Source organism: Leucoraja erinacea, chromosome 29 (assembly GCF_028641065.1).
Source record: "Leucoraja erinacea ecotype New England chromosome 29, Leri_hhj_1, whole genome shotgun sequence".
NCBI lineage: Eukaryota > Metazoa > Chordata > Chondrichthyes > Rajiformes > Rajidae > Leucoraja > Leucoraja erinaceus.
In genome coordinates this window covers 6,608,928-6,625,246 of record NC_073405.1, presented here as the reverse complement: position 1 = coordinate 6,625,246, position 16,319 = coordinate 6,608,928, and the positions used below count along the sequence as shown (strand labels likewise).

The 16,319-nt window shown below is 47.3% G+C and overlaps 1 protein-coding gene across 1 annotated transcript; it reads right to left on the bottom strand.

Moving 5' to 3' along the window:
* Nucleotides 1-1,171: 1,171 nt before the first annotated feature.
* Nucleotides 1,172-15,027, bottom strand: LOC129711075 (proteinase-activated receptor 3-like). Its single transcript, XM_055658454.1, has 2 exons — nucleotides 13,239-15,027; nucleotides 1,172-3,511 (listed from the first exon to the last, which is right to left on the bottom strand). Exons 1-2 carry the CDS (start codon nucleotides 13,327-13,329, stop codon nucleotides 2,376-2,378), a joined length of 1,227 nt encoding a protein of 408 aa, XP_055514429.1. The 5' UTR covers nucleotides 13,330-15,027; the 3' UTR covers nucleotides 1,172-2,375.
* Nucleotides 15,028-16,319: the final 1,292 nt, after the last annotated feature.

Genomic DNA, 16,319 nt, shown 5'->3' with positions numbered 1-16,319 from the left:
ACAGAGACAGACCTAGGCCCACCAGTACTGCACCCCAGTGTCGTACAGAGACAGGCCTGATCTGTCAAGGTCAGAGATCTTCATGGGCCAGCTTTACAGGCAGACAGAGGATTCAAGGATGTTCACAAAGCTTCCTCGAATAAAAAATACCATCCTCACCGACTCCTGCTCACCTGTGGCACATGACGGCATGGACAGACGGTGCTGAACCGCGAGACCACAGGTGTATAAAATCATGAGAGGAATAGAACGGATAGATGCACAGAGTCTCTTGCCTTAGAGTAGGGGAATTGAGAACCAGAGGGCATAGGTTTAAGGTGGGGGGGGGGGGGGGGGGGGGGGGGGGGGGGGGGAAGATTAATAGGAATCTAAAGAGTAATTTTTTCACGTAAACGGTGGTAGCTGTTTGGATCGAGCTGTCAGAGGAGGTAGTTGAGGCAGGGACTATCACAATGTTAAAGAAACATTTGGACAAGTACATGGATAGGACAAGTTTAGAGGGATGCAGGCAGGTGGGACTAGTGTAGATGGGACATGTTGGTCGGCGTGGGCCAAAAAAGAGCCTGTTTCCGCGCTGTATCACTCCGTGACTCTATGACTATGACTGCAGAACCTCAGGAGCAGGTTGAAGGCCTGCACAGGTGTAGCTTCAAACCATTCGGCCCATCCTGTTGCCGCCAGACGCCCTACCTGAGAGAAGACTCTCCCGAAAAAGAAGAAGGGTCCTCATTCAAATGCCCACTCAGGCATCTCCAGCATTTGACTTTATTAATTGCACAGGTTCGTGCCAGGTACAGCATTGACATTTCTACACGAGTATTAATACACATCAAATACACCTACAATACACCTCTTTCACCCAGAGTGTTGTGAATCTGAGGAATTCTCTGCCACAGAAGGCAGTGGAGGCCAATTCACTGGATGTTTTCAAGAGAGAGCTCTTGGGGCTAAAGGAAGCAGGGGATATGGGGAAAAGCAGGAATGGGGTACTGATTGGGGATGATCAGCCATGATCACATTGAAGGGCGGTGCTGTCTCAAGGGGGCCGAATGGCCTACTCCTGCACCTATTTCCTATTGTTCTATGTTTCTAAATTGTAAAATATTTGTAAGTCGGGAGGCAAGATGATTAACTGGCAGGGGGGGGCCGGTGAGAACCAAGGGGGGGGGGGGGGGGGGGGGGGGGGGTCCCAGCTGGGGACCACTTGCTGCCCCGTGCGGAGGCAAGCAGAAGTTAGGAAGGTTCAGTGAACTTTAGCAACTCTGATGCATGGCGACTCTTGTGTGTGCTGCCGAGGTGAGGTCTACTGTACGACTTTACCAGATTATGTGCAAAACAAAGCATTTCACTGTACCTGGGTACATGTGGCCATAAAGTATCAACTCATCATTCATTAGCTGCTGCTTTAGGGGTTACACAGGGAGGTCCAGGCCCATTGATGCACCGCGTGGATTGGAGCGGCCTTGCCAAGATGGTGATGGATTGTGGCGGGTCCTGGGGTGCAAGTTACAGAAGTGAATGAACCTCCACGCCTGCACGTATTTAGAATGGCGGAGGAAACCAGTGCACCTAGAGAAAACCTACGCAGTCACAGGGAGAACGTGCAAACTCCACACAGACAGCAACTGCAGTCAGGATTGAACCCTGGACTGCGATGCTGTGAGGCAGCAGCTCTGTGGCTGCGCCATTGTACCACCAAGATAAAGGTTACCGTTAGGAGCCTCACGTGAGAAAGGGGAAGAGCGGAGACGTTAGGAGAACCAGCGAGCGTCGGTTTAAGGTGAGGGGGGAGAAAGATCTAATAGAAATCTGAGGGGTAACCTTGTCACACAAAGGGTGGTGGGTGCATGGAATGAATTGCCGGAGGAGGTAGCTGAGGCTGGGACTATCGCAACAATGAAGACACAGTTAGACAGGTACATGGATAGGACAGGTTTAGAGAGATATGGGCCAAATGCAGGCAGATGGGACTAAGTGTAGATGGGACATGTTGGCCAGTGTGGGGAACTTAGGTCTGATGGGCCTGTTGCCATGCTGCATGTGTCTACGACTCTATTAGAAAGCTGTGGTGTGGAGCGAAAAAAGGCAGTTCCTCAACTTTGTAAGCACTTGCTTAGAATCTAGAACTTGCACTGTCGCTAACGGCAACACTTCTTCATTCCAAAGAAGCGACACCTGAGGGGGAAAAAAAATGAATATCCTGAATTAACCTGAACAAAGATTTTGGATCATATCCCATTTCTTTGAACTACATGACCAGGCAGTTAGGACTGCAGGTATTTACAGGCCCAAAGTCGTTTCTGGATGGATCTCTCTATTTTTTATTTTCTCCTCGGGTCCTTGAGATTTTCCCAGGTCTTCCACCGAATCAGATGTTAGTTCTCACTGTTGCCCTGGCCCGGGAGTTTGAGGAGGAGGTGGTGGTTGGTGGTGGTGTTGGTGCGCAGGAGTTCTTGAGTGGTGGTCCGGCCAGATCGAGAGGACTGCTGGTCCTTGCTGCAGCAAATGACATGTTTGACCCTGACCCTGAACTCGTCGGAAATGTAATAATAGATGAAGGGGTCGATGCAGCTGCCGGCGCTGCTGAGAACCAGGCAGACCATGTAGTAAATGTAGAGATCACTGTCGCCGGTGAGCTGGTACTCGGAGTGGTGAATGAGGAGGATTACATTGCTGGGGGCAAAACAGCAGACGTACACCAGCAGAATCAGCAAAGTGACCACCGCGGCCCGTGTGTAACTCTTCTTGTTGGACGCTAAGGTCTTGATGACGGAGCCGTAGCAGAATAAGGTGACACAGCAGGGGATCAAAAAGCCGACCACCACCAGCGATACAAAGTAGCGGAAGAAAAACCCGGTCTGCTGATCCTGCAGCAGCACGTCGTGGCAGGTGGTGATGTTCAGGTTGTGGGGCCGGAGCTGCTGCTCCACGAAGAGGAAGGGCAGGACCAGGAGCAGGGTGGTCACCCAGATGGCAGAGCACACGCCGGCGGCGAACACGTTGTCCCTGAACTGCCGGGAGGTGAACGGGTGGACCAGGGCGCAGTAGCGGTCCACGCTGATGACTGTGAGCAGGAGGATGGAGCAGTACATGTTGCCGTAGAACAAGGCGGTCATCGTCCGGCACAGAGCTTCGCCGAACACCCAGTTGTTGCCCTGGAGGTGGTAGGAGATCTTGAACGGCAGGATCAGCATGAGGAGGAGGTCGGCCGTGGTCAGGTTGATCAGGAAGACGGTGGAAGGGAGTTTCCTGATCTTAGTGGCCATTATCCACAGTCCCAGTGCGTTAGCTGGCAGCCCAACAGCAAAGACCAAGGTATAAAGAGCTGGGATGACAGCTAAGGTGGTGGAACCTGTCAGGTGGGCTCTAACTGCATCGTCCACCATGATGTACGTCTCATTGGTACCATTCACCTTCTGCCGAGTGGCTTTAAATGATTTCATGATGTCAGCCACACTTGGTATTGAGCTCGTGTTAATGTCGTCTTCTGAAACATCGGTGTCATTTTCATCTGAACAAGGAAAGGAAGAGGGGAATTCGTGGTTAATGGGTGTATAACTGCATTGAAACACACTGCACAGGTCTAGCACCTGCTCATCCTTATAACAAGATGCAAGGTGTGGGCAAGCTGGGCTGAAGGGCCTGTTTATGTAAAATAATATGTGTTATGATTGTGTTTATAATTTGTTTGGTTGTTTTGTTGTTCCACGAGCATTGCCACTTTCATTTCACTGATAATCTCGTATGTGTATGTGACAAATAAACTTGACTTGACTTGACTTGACTTGACTTGACTTGACTGTTTCCACGCTGCATCACTCTATGACTCTAATTAAAGATACTTCTCAATGCAAGAAGTTGCAGATGCTGGAAATCTGAAATGGGAACGGCAAAAATGCCACTACAGGTCCACCACCGATTTTCTGGCAACTGATGGACAGGAGCCTCCTTTAGCTTTAACTTAAGCCACCCCCGCTCCCCCACTACCCACCCCCCCCCACTCGAAAATGTGGTGCCTAAACCGAACCGGGTCAGAAGGCCGATCTCAACATCATCGGGACTTCCACACCTTCTCTCTGTACATCTGCCACCCTCGAGGGACAAAGGTTGAGGACTGGAGGGAGGCGTAGCTATAGGGAGGGGGTTGGGCAGGCGAGGACTCTGTTCCTTGTAGCACAAGAGGATGAGGGGTGATCTTGTAGAGCTGTGCAAAATCATCAGAGGAATAGATTGGGTAAATGCAAGGTCATTTGCCCAGAGTAGGGGGATCGAGAACCAGAGGACATGGGTTTCAGGTGAAGGGGGAAAAGATTTAATGGGAATCTGAGGGCCAACATTTTTACACAAAGCGTGGTGGGTGTATGGAACGAGCTGCCGGAGGACGTAGTTGAGGCATGTACTATTGCAACATTTAAGAAACATTGAGACAGGTACATGGATAGGGACAGGTTTCTAGGCATGGAGGACCCCTGGAGAAAACCCCCCAAACGGGTCACGGGGAGAACATGCACTAGGTGGGACTAGCGTGGATGGGGCATGTTGGTCGGCGTGGTCAAGTTAGGTTGAGCCTGTTTCCATGCTGTCCTATCTGGGACACATAACAACTCTCCCTCTCTCTCCCTCTCTCCCTCTCTCCCTCTCTCCCTCTCCCTCTCTCCCTCTCTCTCTCTCCCTCTTCTCTCCTCTCTCTCCCTCTCTCTTCCCTCTCTCTCCCCTCTCTCTCCCTCTCTCTCCTCTCTCCCTCTCTCCCTCTCTCTCTGTCTCTCTCTCCCTCTCCCTCTCTCTGCTGCTCTCCCTCTCTCGGTCACAGACTGTTTGACAGCATCAGGTAGTTTCCAGTTTAATCCAAGCAAGACCTCAAATGAACTCCTCCTTAATTATATGGAGCATTGGTGAAACCACAGCTGGAACACAGCAGTGTTTACATTATTGGACTCATGTGTTAAGTAAGGATGTTTGTGCATTGAAAGCAATTATAAGGAAGTTTAAGTTGAATGTGAGAGTCGTCTTCAAAGACAAGTTTGCACAGGACCGGCTTGTATCCTAAGGACAGCGCAGTATTGCTTCCGGCACGGTGGCACAGCGGTAGAGTTGCTGCCTTTCAGCGCCAGAGACTAAAGTTCGATCCTGAAAGCACACTGTCTCTCGGTCCAAAAGCACACGGGATAGCCACCATGTGGTCACAGGAGTGCAAGGCAACCTCATCTCCATTACACAGCTACATCTCTTCACCAGATCAAAGCTGTCCAGGGTCCGACCTCCCCAGAGGAGCGTAGATGGATGAAGCTCAACAGACTTGGTGCTGGAGTTGGACGTTCAATGCCAGCGTGTGGAGATGGGGGTCTCCCTCCGCCAGAGCCCAGCCTGTGAATGTGGAGCAGAACAACAGACAGACAACCATGTCATCTCTGTGTGCCCGCTCTACCACCCACCATATGGAGCTGTGTCGGGGCCTGGCAGACATTGACGCCAACAGAGACCGCAACCTGCCTGCTCAACACCCGGCTTGAGACCCAACTATTCCTTTGGTTTATGTTTCATTCGCATGAAGAAGAAGAACCTGACTACGGATGCTGTCTGTATGGAGTTTGCACATTCTCCCCGTGACTCGTTTGGGGGCTTTCTCCGGGGGTGCTCCAGTATCCTCCTACACTCCAAAGACATACAGGTTTGAAGGTTAATTGGCTTGGGTAAAAATTGTAAATTGTCCCTAGTGTGTAGGATAGTACTGGTATACGGGGCGATCCCTGGTCAGTGCGGACTCGGTGGGCTGTGTATCACTGCGCTGTATCTCTAAAGTCCAAACTCTGAAATGAATGGGGACTTGATTGAAAGAGATAAGATCTTGAAATGGGTGGATGAGGAGATGTTTCTTCTTGGGGGGCAACCTAGACCCAGGGAATTTTGCTAAAAATATAGGAGCATCCATATTCAAGAGAGAGCCGAGTTATTCCAGTACCCGACAACTGAATCCTGAAACAGATACTTTATTCCGAATTGTGCAACGGAAAAAGATATTACAGAGGAAAAGCTTCAAGGAAACGCTCAATGTCTGCCAGAATGAAATGGTGCATCCTGTTATTGTATAGTTGACTTCCTAGCTTTGTGGGAAGGTGGGATTTCTAACGATAACAATCCTAACCACCAACTCCAGAGAATAAAAATAATATCTTCATGCTTGTGTAGAATGATCTAATAATTGTATACGCTGCAGCTTTATATTAAAACATTGTTCATGGTGATTTAGCCCAAAGAGGTCATAAGATCATATCATAAGGAATAGGCGTAGAATTAGGCCATTCAATCATGACTGATCTACCTCTCCATCCTAACCCCATTCTCCTGCCTTCTCCCCATAGCCTCTGACACCCGTACTAAACTGGAGAGCGGAGTCATTTGTTTCATTCCAGCTGTTCAAGCAGCACAAGTTATCCCAAGAACATTTAGATGAGAGCATTTTACAGAGGAATGTTCCACTGTAAAACGGGAGATAAGGGGACTGCTTTTCCACATCTCATATAACCATATAACCATATATAACCATATAATAATTACAGCACGGAAACAGGCCATCTCGACCTGCGCTCAGATACCATCTCCCTCTGCTGTTGACTTAAAATATTGCAGGACAATCTCTCTTTTTATTGACAGTCACAAAATTGGTAAAGGGTTGTTTAGTACGGGTGTCAGGGGTTATGGGGAGAAGGCAGGAGCATAGAAACATAGGAAATTAGGTGCAGGAGTAGGCCATTCGGCCCTTCGAGCCTGCACTGCCATTCAATATGATCATGGCTGATCATCCAACTCAGTATCCTGCACCTGCCTTCTCTCCATACCCCCCTGATACCTTTAGCCACAAGGGCCACATCTAACTCCCTCTTAAATATAGCCAATGAACTGTGGCCTCAACTACCTTCTGTGGCAGAGAATTCCCACACACAGATTCACCACTCTCTATGTTAAAAATGTTTTTCTCATCTCGGTCCTAAAAGATTTCCTCCTTATCCTTAAGCTGTGACCCTTTGTTCTGGACTTCACCGACATCGGGAACAATCTTCCTGCATCTAGCCTGTCCAACCCCTTAAGAATTTTGTAAGTTTCTATAAGATCCCCCCCCCTCAATCTTCTAAATTCTAGCGAGTACAAGCCGGGTCTATCCAGTCTTTCTTCATATGAAAGTCCTGACATCCCAAAAGATAGATCAGCCATGTTTGAATGTCGGAGTAGGCTTGATGGGCCGAATGGCCTGATCCTGCTTCAAGAATTTCAGAACATGAACAAAATTCTGGAATAACACAGCGAATAATAACGAAACTAACATCTGCTGCTGTGCTGCCAAGCCACCATGTAATGAATGCAAAGGAACATAATCCTGCATTACCCGTGTAAAGAGATAGCGAGCAATTGTTCGGCATGTTTACTTTGAGTCCGTGACAGAGCAACCAGTGGAGTGTTTCTCCTTGATGACTCAGAAAGATTACGGTAAAGTTACATCTCCAGGATACAAAATACAATCCCAGGAAGGGAGCAGTTTCCAGAGAACACATCCCAACGATTCTCTGCCTGCGCAGTTGCAGTAAACATAGTTTATTGTTTGTGACTAAAACATTGTAGGCTCAGCAGCACTATTCAACGCTGGGATTTTCCACTGCTTTCTGGCCTTCTGATCCTTTAAAAAAAACATTCCATTCTATGTTTTGGAACCAAGATGCGACTGTTTAATTAATGGATTGAAAGGTACAGCATGGAAACAGGCTCTTCGGCCCACATTGACCTTTGATCACCCGTTCATAAGTTGTAGGAGCAGAATTAGGCCATTCGGCCCATCACGTCTACTCCGCCATGGCTGATCTATCTTTTCCTCTCAATCCCATTCTCCTGCCCCCTCTCCGTAGCTCCCGACACCCATACCACTCAAGAATCTATCTATCTTCCCCTTAAAAATATACAATGACTTGGCACCCACAGCCTTATGTGGCAATGAATTCCACAGAGTCTCCACCCTCTGATTAAAGAAATTCCGCCTCATCTTTCTAAAGAAGGTACGTCCTTTTATTCTGAGGCGTGGCCTCTGGTCCTAGACTCTCCCACTAGTGGAAACGTCCTCTCCACATCCACTATCCAGGCTTTTCGCAATTCGGTGAAGTTTCAATGAGGTCTCCCCCTCATCCTTCTAAACTCCAGCGAGTGCAGGCCCAGCATTCACCTTGCCTAGCCCCTAACTTAAACGTTGCGATAGTTCCTGCCTCAACTGCCTCCTCCGCCAGCTCGATCCATACACCCACCATCCTTTGTATGAAAAAGTTACCCATTCAGGTTCCTATTAAATCTTTCCCCTTTCACCTTTAACCTATGCCCTCTGGCTCTCGATTCCCCTACTCTGGGCAAGAGACTCTGTGCGTCTACCCGATCAAAGCCTCTCATGATTTTATACACCTCTATAAAATTAGTATCATACCACAAGATTAATCTATAAGGTTAAGAAGTATCTACAAGAATACTGTAATCACTAGAGCATACAGAGCTATAAACTAAGTGCTGGATGATGGGGGGTTAATGTAGGAGGTGCCTAATCCAAAGCCTCCACATCCTTCCTGTAATACAGCGACCACAACTCCAGCACAATACTCCAAATATGTCCCTTCCAAAGTTTTACATAACTGCAACTGCAACGTGACTCTACAATTTCTATACTCAACCCCAGTGGTGGACTGGCCAGGATGTCAGCTTGCCCGATTGCAAGTGGCCTCTGATGAAGTGGGCCCCCTTTGTCTCCTGGCAACCAATATTTTTAGACCCAGTCCGCCACTGCTCAACCCCCGCCCTCCGGTAACTAATGAAGGCAAGGATGCTCTACTTCTTTACCAGTCTATCTGCTTCTGTTGCTACTTTCAGAGAGCTGCGGGCTTCCGTCTCAAGACCTCATCAATGCACTATTTACCGTGTACAGTTAATTGCAATATTAATCACTACAAGCAACAATTAGTACCACTATAACGCTGGAGTCAGTCAGTTTTGTTGCCACCGAGTGGTACTAAGTTTAGTTGAGTTCAGTTTAGAGATACAGCGCGGAAACAGACCCTTCGGCCCACCGTGCTATCCCCGCACATTAACACTGCCTTACACAAACTAGGGACAATTTACATTTATACCAAGCCAATGAACCAACAAACTTCGAGATCTTCAATTTCCTCCCACACTGTTGGAGTGCGGGAGGAAACCGAAGATCTCGGAGAAAACCCACGCAGCTCACGGGAAGAACGTGCAAACTCCGTACAGGCAGCACCCATAGTTGGGATCGAACCCGGGTCTCTGGTGCTGCGAGCGCTGCAAGGCAGCAACTCTACTGCTGCGCCACCGTGGGTGCCCTAGTTAATGTCAGCTTTGGTTGGTATTAATATAGAAACATAGAAACATAGAAACATAGAAATTAGGTGCAGGAGTAGGCCATTCGGCCCTTCGAGCCTGCACCGCCATTCAATATGATCATGGCTGATCATCCAACTCAGTGTCCCGTACCTGCCTTCTCTCCATACCCCCTGATCCCCTTAGCCACAAGGGCCACATCTAACTCCCTCTTAAATATAGCCAATGAACTGGCCTCAACTACCCTCTGTGGCAGAGAGTTCCAGAGATTCACCACTCTCTGTGTGAAAAAAGTTCTCATCTCGGTTTTAAAGGATTTCCCCCTTATCCTTAAGCTGTGACCCCTTGTCGTGGACTTCCCTACCATCGGGAACAATCTTCCTGCATCTAGCCTGTCCAACCCCTTAAGAATTTTGTAAGTTTCTATAAGATCCCCTCTCAATCTCCTAAATTCTAGAGAGTATAAACCAAGTCTATCCAGTCTTTCTTCATAAGACAGTCCTGACATCCCAGGAATCAGTCTGGTGAACCGTCTCTGCACTCCCTCTATGGCAATAATGTCCTTCCTCAGATTTGGAGACCAAAACTGTACGCAATACTCCAGGTGTGGTCTCACCAAGACCCTGTACAACTGCAGTAGAACCTCCCTGCTCCTATACTCAAATCCTTTTGCAATGAAAGCTAACATACCATTCGCTTTCTTTACTGCCTGCTGCACCTGCATGGCTACCTTCAATGACTGGTGTACCACGACACCTAGGTCTCGCTGCATCTCCCCCTTTCCCAATCGGCCACCATTTAGATAATACTCTTCATCTATCTTCATCTCTCCCACATTATTCAAGAAGCTTGATATCATCAGGGATAATAAAGTGGTGGACATCTTTAGTTCATATATATATATATATACATACTCACAAACAGCAGAGGTCCCAGCACAGATCACTGCTCTAAGGTGAGGGGGGGGGAGATTAAATAGGAAGTGCAGGAGGCTGGGGGGGGGGGGTGATCGGAAAGAGATGCATAACATGATCAGCGAAACAGAAAGGGTGAATGCACAGAGTCTTTAACCCAGGACCGAGAACCAGAGGACATAAGTTTAAGGTGAGAGGGGTAAAGATTTACTAGGAAACTGAGGGGCAATATATTTTACACAAAGGGTGGTGGGTGTATGGAGCGAGCTGCCAGAGGGGGTACTACCACAACAGTTAAGGAACATTTGGACAGGTACATGGATAGGACAGGTGTAGAGGGATATGGGTCAGTCACAGGCAGGTGGGACTAGTGTAGATGCTGTACCATCAACTGTGTAAGAAACATAGACAATAGGTGCAGGAGTAGAGGCCATTTGGCCCTTCGAGCCTGCACCGCCATTCAATATGATCATGGCTGATCATCCAACTCAGTATCCTGTACCTGCCTTCTCTCCATACCCCCTGATCCCACTAGCCACAAAGGCCACACCTAACTCCCTCTTAAATATAGCCAATGAACTGTGGCCTCAACTACCTTCTGTGGCAGAGAGTTCCAGAGATTCACCACTCTCTGTGTGAAAAATGTTTTTCTCATCTTGCTCCTAAAGGATTTCCCCTTTATCCTTAAACTGTGACCCCTTGTCCTGGACTTCCCCAACATTGGGAACAATCTTCCTGCATCTAGCCTGCAAGAACTGCAGATGCTGGTCAAATCAGAGGTAGACACAAAATGCTGGAGTAACTCAGCGGGCGAGACAGCATCTATGGAGGGAAGGAATGGGCGACGTTTCGGGTCCCGATTCCTTCTCTCCATAGATGCTGCCTCGCCCGCTGCGTTACTCCAGCATTTTTTGCCACCAACCAATGGCTGATGTTTACAAACTGCACGAATAGCAGTTTTGATGGACGCAGTATTTTGTACACTGTGACTTCATAATAAAAGTTCCTTATTATGGGAAAAGGAGACCCTTCAGATGATGGACCCATCCACACACAGACCCTGGACATTTTGTCCAGTTTCCACAATGTCCTTTGATTGAAGCATTAGATGCATCGAGTTACCCAGAATGAAAACCCTAATAATGCCCCTGTCCCACTTAGGAAACCTGAACGGAAACCTCTGGAGACTTTGTGCCCCGCCCAAGGTTTTCGTGCGGTTCCCGGAGGTTGCAGGTGGTTGCCGGAGGTTGCAGGTAGTGGAAGCAGGTAGGGAGACTGACAAAAACCTTGGGTGGGGTACAAAGTCTCCAGAGGTTTCCGTTCAGGTTTCATAAGTGGAACAGGGGCATAACTCTCCTCCTAATAACCATAACCATATAACCATATAACAATTACAGCACGGAAACAGGCCATCTCGGCCCTACAAGTCCGTGCCGAACAACCTTTTTCCCTTAGTCCCACCTGCCTGCACTCATACCATAACCCCCCATTCCCTTCTCATCCATATGCCTATCTAATTTATTTTTAAATGATACCAACGAACCTGCCTCCACCACTTCCACTGGAAGCTCATTCCACACCGCTACCATTCTCTGAGTAAAGAAGTTCCCCCTCATGTTACCCCTAAACTTCTGTCCCTTAATTCTGAAGTCATGTCCTCTTGTTTGAATCTTCCCCATTCTCAAAGGGAAAAGCTTGTCCACATCAACTCTGTCTATTCCCTCTCATCATTTTAAAGACCTCTATCAAGTCCCCCCTTAACCTTCTGCGCTCCAGAGAATAAAGACCTAACTTATTCAACCTATCTCTGTAACTTAGTTGTTGAAACCCAGGCAACATTCTAGTAAATCTCCTCTGTACTCTCTCTATTTTGTTGACATCCTTCCTATAATTGGGCGATCAAAATTGTACACCATACTCCAGATTTGGTCTCACCAATGCCTTGTACAATTTTATCATTACATCCCAGCTTCTATACTTAATGCTCTGATTTATAAAGGCTAGCATACCAAAAGCTTTCTTTACCACCCTATCTATATGAGATTCCACCTTCAAGGAACTATGCACGGTTATTCCCAGATCCCTCTGTTCAACTGTATTCTTCAATGCCCTACCATTTACCATGTACGTCCTATTTTGATTTGTCCTGCCAAGGTGTAGCACCTCACATTTATCAGCATTAAACTCCATCTGCCATCTTTCAGCCCATTTTTCCAAATGGCCTAAATCACTTTGTAGAGACTTCCACAACACCCCCTATATAATTTATCACACCTGAAGCAACGAAATCCTGGAATATTTAGTTTCCAATCACAGCCCTCCTGCAACCATGTTTCACTGATCGCCACAACATCATACTTCCAGGTGTCTATCCAGACTCTAAGCTCATCCACCTTTCTTACAATGCTCCTAGCATTAAAATATGCACATTTAAGAAACCCCCCGTCTCTTATTCTCTGTTTATTTCCTTTTTTTTCTTTCTCCTCTTGTGTCCGAGTGCTTCCCTTTTCTGCTTCCTGCCTCCCAATCTGTCTACTAGCTTTCTCTATTTGAGTACTAATGCATTTGGTTATTCTTTCCCGAGCTTCACAAGACACTTCAAGCGTTGCTCCCTTCAGTAGAGTTCAGTTTAGTTTATTGTCATGTGTACCGAGGTGCAGCGAAAAGCTAAGCGGTCAACGTAGAGACTGTACATGATTACAATCAAATCCATTTACAGTGTAGAGATGCACGACAAGGGAATAACGTTTAGTGCAAGGTTAAGCCAGATCAAGAAGAATCCAAGGATCACCAATGAGGTAGATAGTAGTTCAGCTCTGCTCTCTGGTTGTGGTGGGATGATTCAGGCTTGACTGGGGATGGGGTGGGGTTAGTAAGAAACAAGCGACGCAGTTTCTGCTAGAGCACTCTTCATGCTTTGACACGGGCAGAATGACATTATAAACAGAATCAACTCACCATCATAGTCTAGAGTAGGGCCGTCTCTCGCCCCGCACCAGACCACACACAGGGTCAGTAGAACAACCTGCAGCAACAGAGTGCGGTTCATTTTGTCGCACTTGGTCCTCCGAGCTGTTTTCTGCGTTGAACCTGAGCTGCTGCCTTGACGGAACGGTTTGTATCTAGACAAGGAATAAAGGATCTGCAATTAGGTAGTAATGCCGCAATGTTTTTTATTAATGGGTCACAGGCTGTGTAAACATCGGAGGTCAAATCGATGGCAGTTCTCACATGATTTCTGGATTCCTTTCGGTTGTTTAGCTTGGACCACGAAAGGGGCACAAGGGTAAATATTTTTCTAAAGCATGCGTTTTAGTGAGCGCAGACTTTAACTCTTTCTTTCACTTCTCCAGCCACTCCTTTCATTCATGTCTCTGCTGAAAAAGAGGACTCAGACTCTCCTCTATCCTCATTGCCCTGTGTTCAAATTAAGGTTTAGTACATGTTAACACAGCAGTTTACATCCCTGAGCAAAAAATGCTCACCAATTTATGAAGGGCAATTAATTTGTTTAATTTACTTTACAGCATGGAAACAGGGTCCACCGCCCACAAAGTCCACGCCGACCATCGATCACCCCTTCACACTCGTTCTCCATTGCCCCACACTCACATCCACTCCCGACATACCAGGGGCAATTTTTACACAAAAGGCCAACTAACTTACAAACCCGCACCTCCATTGGATGTGGTAGGAAACCGGAGCACCCGGAGAAAACCCACGCGGTCGCTGAGGGAACGTGCAAACTCCGCATAGACAGCACCCGAGGTCAGGATCGAACCGGGGTTTTTTCTGGCGCCGTGCGGTGAGGCTGTACCAGCTGCGCAAGACAAGTTATTCATTCAGTCCCTCAGTTTCACTATTTATCCTCCCCAAGATGGAGAGATTTAATTTATTTAAATCGACTCTCAGCTTTACATAGAAACATAGAAACATAGAAAATGGGTGCAGGAGGAGACCATTCGGCCCTTCGAGCCAGCACCGCCATTCATTGTGATCATGGCTGATCGTCCCCTATCAATAACCCATGCCTGCCTTCTCCCCATATCCGTTGACTCCACTAGCCCCTAGAGCTCTATGTAACTCTCTCTTAAATCCATCCAGTGACTTGGCCTCCACTGCCCTCTGTGGCAGGGAATTCCATAAATTCACAACTCTCTGGGAGAAAAGGTTTTTCCTCACCTCAGTCTTAAATGACCTCCCCTTTATTCTAAACATCTTTAAACCACCAAACCTAAAAGCAATTAGTGGATTAATTGAAATAGAAACATGATTTAATTTTAAAACACATTAAAATGATTATCTTTTCATACGAATTGGAACATGTTCGTTTTCCCATTTTTCTCTATTCATCTCAATCTATCCTACACACTAGGGACAGTCTACGGAGGCCAATTAACCTATAAACCTGTATATCTTTGAAATGTGGGAGAAAACCGGAACACCCGGAGAAAACCCACGAGGTCACAGGGAGAACGTGCAAACTCCGTACAGACAGCACCCTGAGTCAGGATCAAACCCAGGTCTCTGGCGCTGTGAGGCAGCAACCCTACCCCTGCGCCACCGTGCCACCAGAATATGTTCCAGATCATGTGAAATAGTTACCCCTCATGTCTCCCTTATACCTTTTGCCCCAAATTTTAAATACGGCCCAAAATTGAAATGTACCGGGGTCAAGGAAAGAGCGTTCACGTCGCGGCCCTGTTTCCACCAATCTTTCCACCGCCACCACACGCACTAGAAGCAACAAGAACGACAAGACAGACAGCTGCCGAGAAGTGCGTTCATCTCTGGCTGAACAACTTCTGATCTTGTGTGTGAACTCGATAAGAAGAAGGCCAAGTACAAACTTAAATCTTTCCAGTTAATTAAACGAAACAAGTACCTTGATCCTTTCAGGGAATGAGGAAAGTATTTCTTCTTCAGCGTGCAGGAGAAGTTGTCCTATTCTTTGGCGCTGCCACAAGAACATCTTATCTCTTCCCGCATGTTTCCGTCGCTCTGGGCTTTGTGTTTTTTTATGGACGCTCCATTTCTCAGAAGCGATCATTGCATGTCATGCATTGAAGTTAAAAATATATTTCCTCGTGACCGTTGCCCATCGGAGAGTTGCCGTTGCCCAACAAGCGACACCGTCGGTGAGTGAGGTGTATCGCTCGGCACGTTCCAGCATGTCGCCAGAACAGGGTAATGTCAGGAGTTGCATTTTAGGAGCACCAACATGCACAGTCAATGGTAGGGATCGTGTTGTAGAGCAGAGGGAACTGGGAATACAGGTGGGAAAGAACTGCAGATGCTGGTTTAAACCGAAGATAGACACAAAAAGCTGGAGTAACTCAGTGGGGACAGGCGGCATCTCTGGAGAGAAGGAATGGGTGATGTTTCGCGTCGAGACCCTTCTTCAGACCTTGACCCGAAACGTCACCCATTCCTTCTCTCCAGAGATGCCGCCTGTCCCCGCTGAGTCACTCCAGCTTTTTGTGTCTATCCAGGGGTACGGGTACATAATTTGTTGAAAGAGGCATCACAGGTAGATAGGGTGGACAAAATGGCCTTCATATAGCAGCATTTCATATACGAAGGCAGACTCATGTTGCTTCACATATAAAACGTTGGTCAGGCTGCAATAAAATGTTCATTTCGGGTACCATGAAATAAAATTGAAGCTGGAAAAAGAAAAGCAAAAGCAAATTTACGAGGATGTTGCCATTCTCAAAATGCAAAAGTTAAAAGGGTAGAGATTTAGCTGAAAGCTTGAGTAGGCTAAAAGTTTTCAGTCCTTGTTTTAAAAGTGGTCAAAGTTGCGGTGAGTCTTATCGATCTTCAGGAAAATCATTCCAGCTATAGATTGGGTAGACACACAAGAGTTTCTTGCCCAGAGTTTTGTATTTACTCTGGGAATCCTAACAGATAGCTTTCAGAAGATCTGAGAGGGGTCTAGAAGGATTTATGTAGGAAGCATGTCAGTGGGTACCATTTTTAACCATAGGATGGTGGGTGTAGGGAATGGGCAGGCCGGAGGATCGTATCTGAGGCAGG

What these genes read in the sequence shown, in the direction of transcription:
- LOC129711075 (XM_055658454.1), bottom strand. Translation starts at nt 13,329, where the DNA reads ATGAACCGCACTCTGTTGCTGCAGGTTGTTCTACTGACCCTGTGTGTG. An exon ending in CCCTACTCTAGACTATGATG is followed by an intron (nt 3,512 to 13,238) that starts GTGAGTTGATTC and finishes TTCCTTGTTCAG; the next exon opens with ATGAAAATGACACCGATGTT.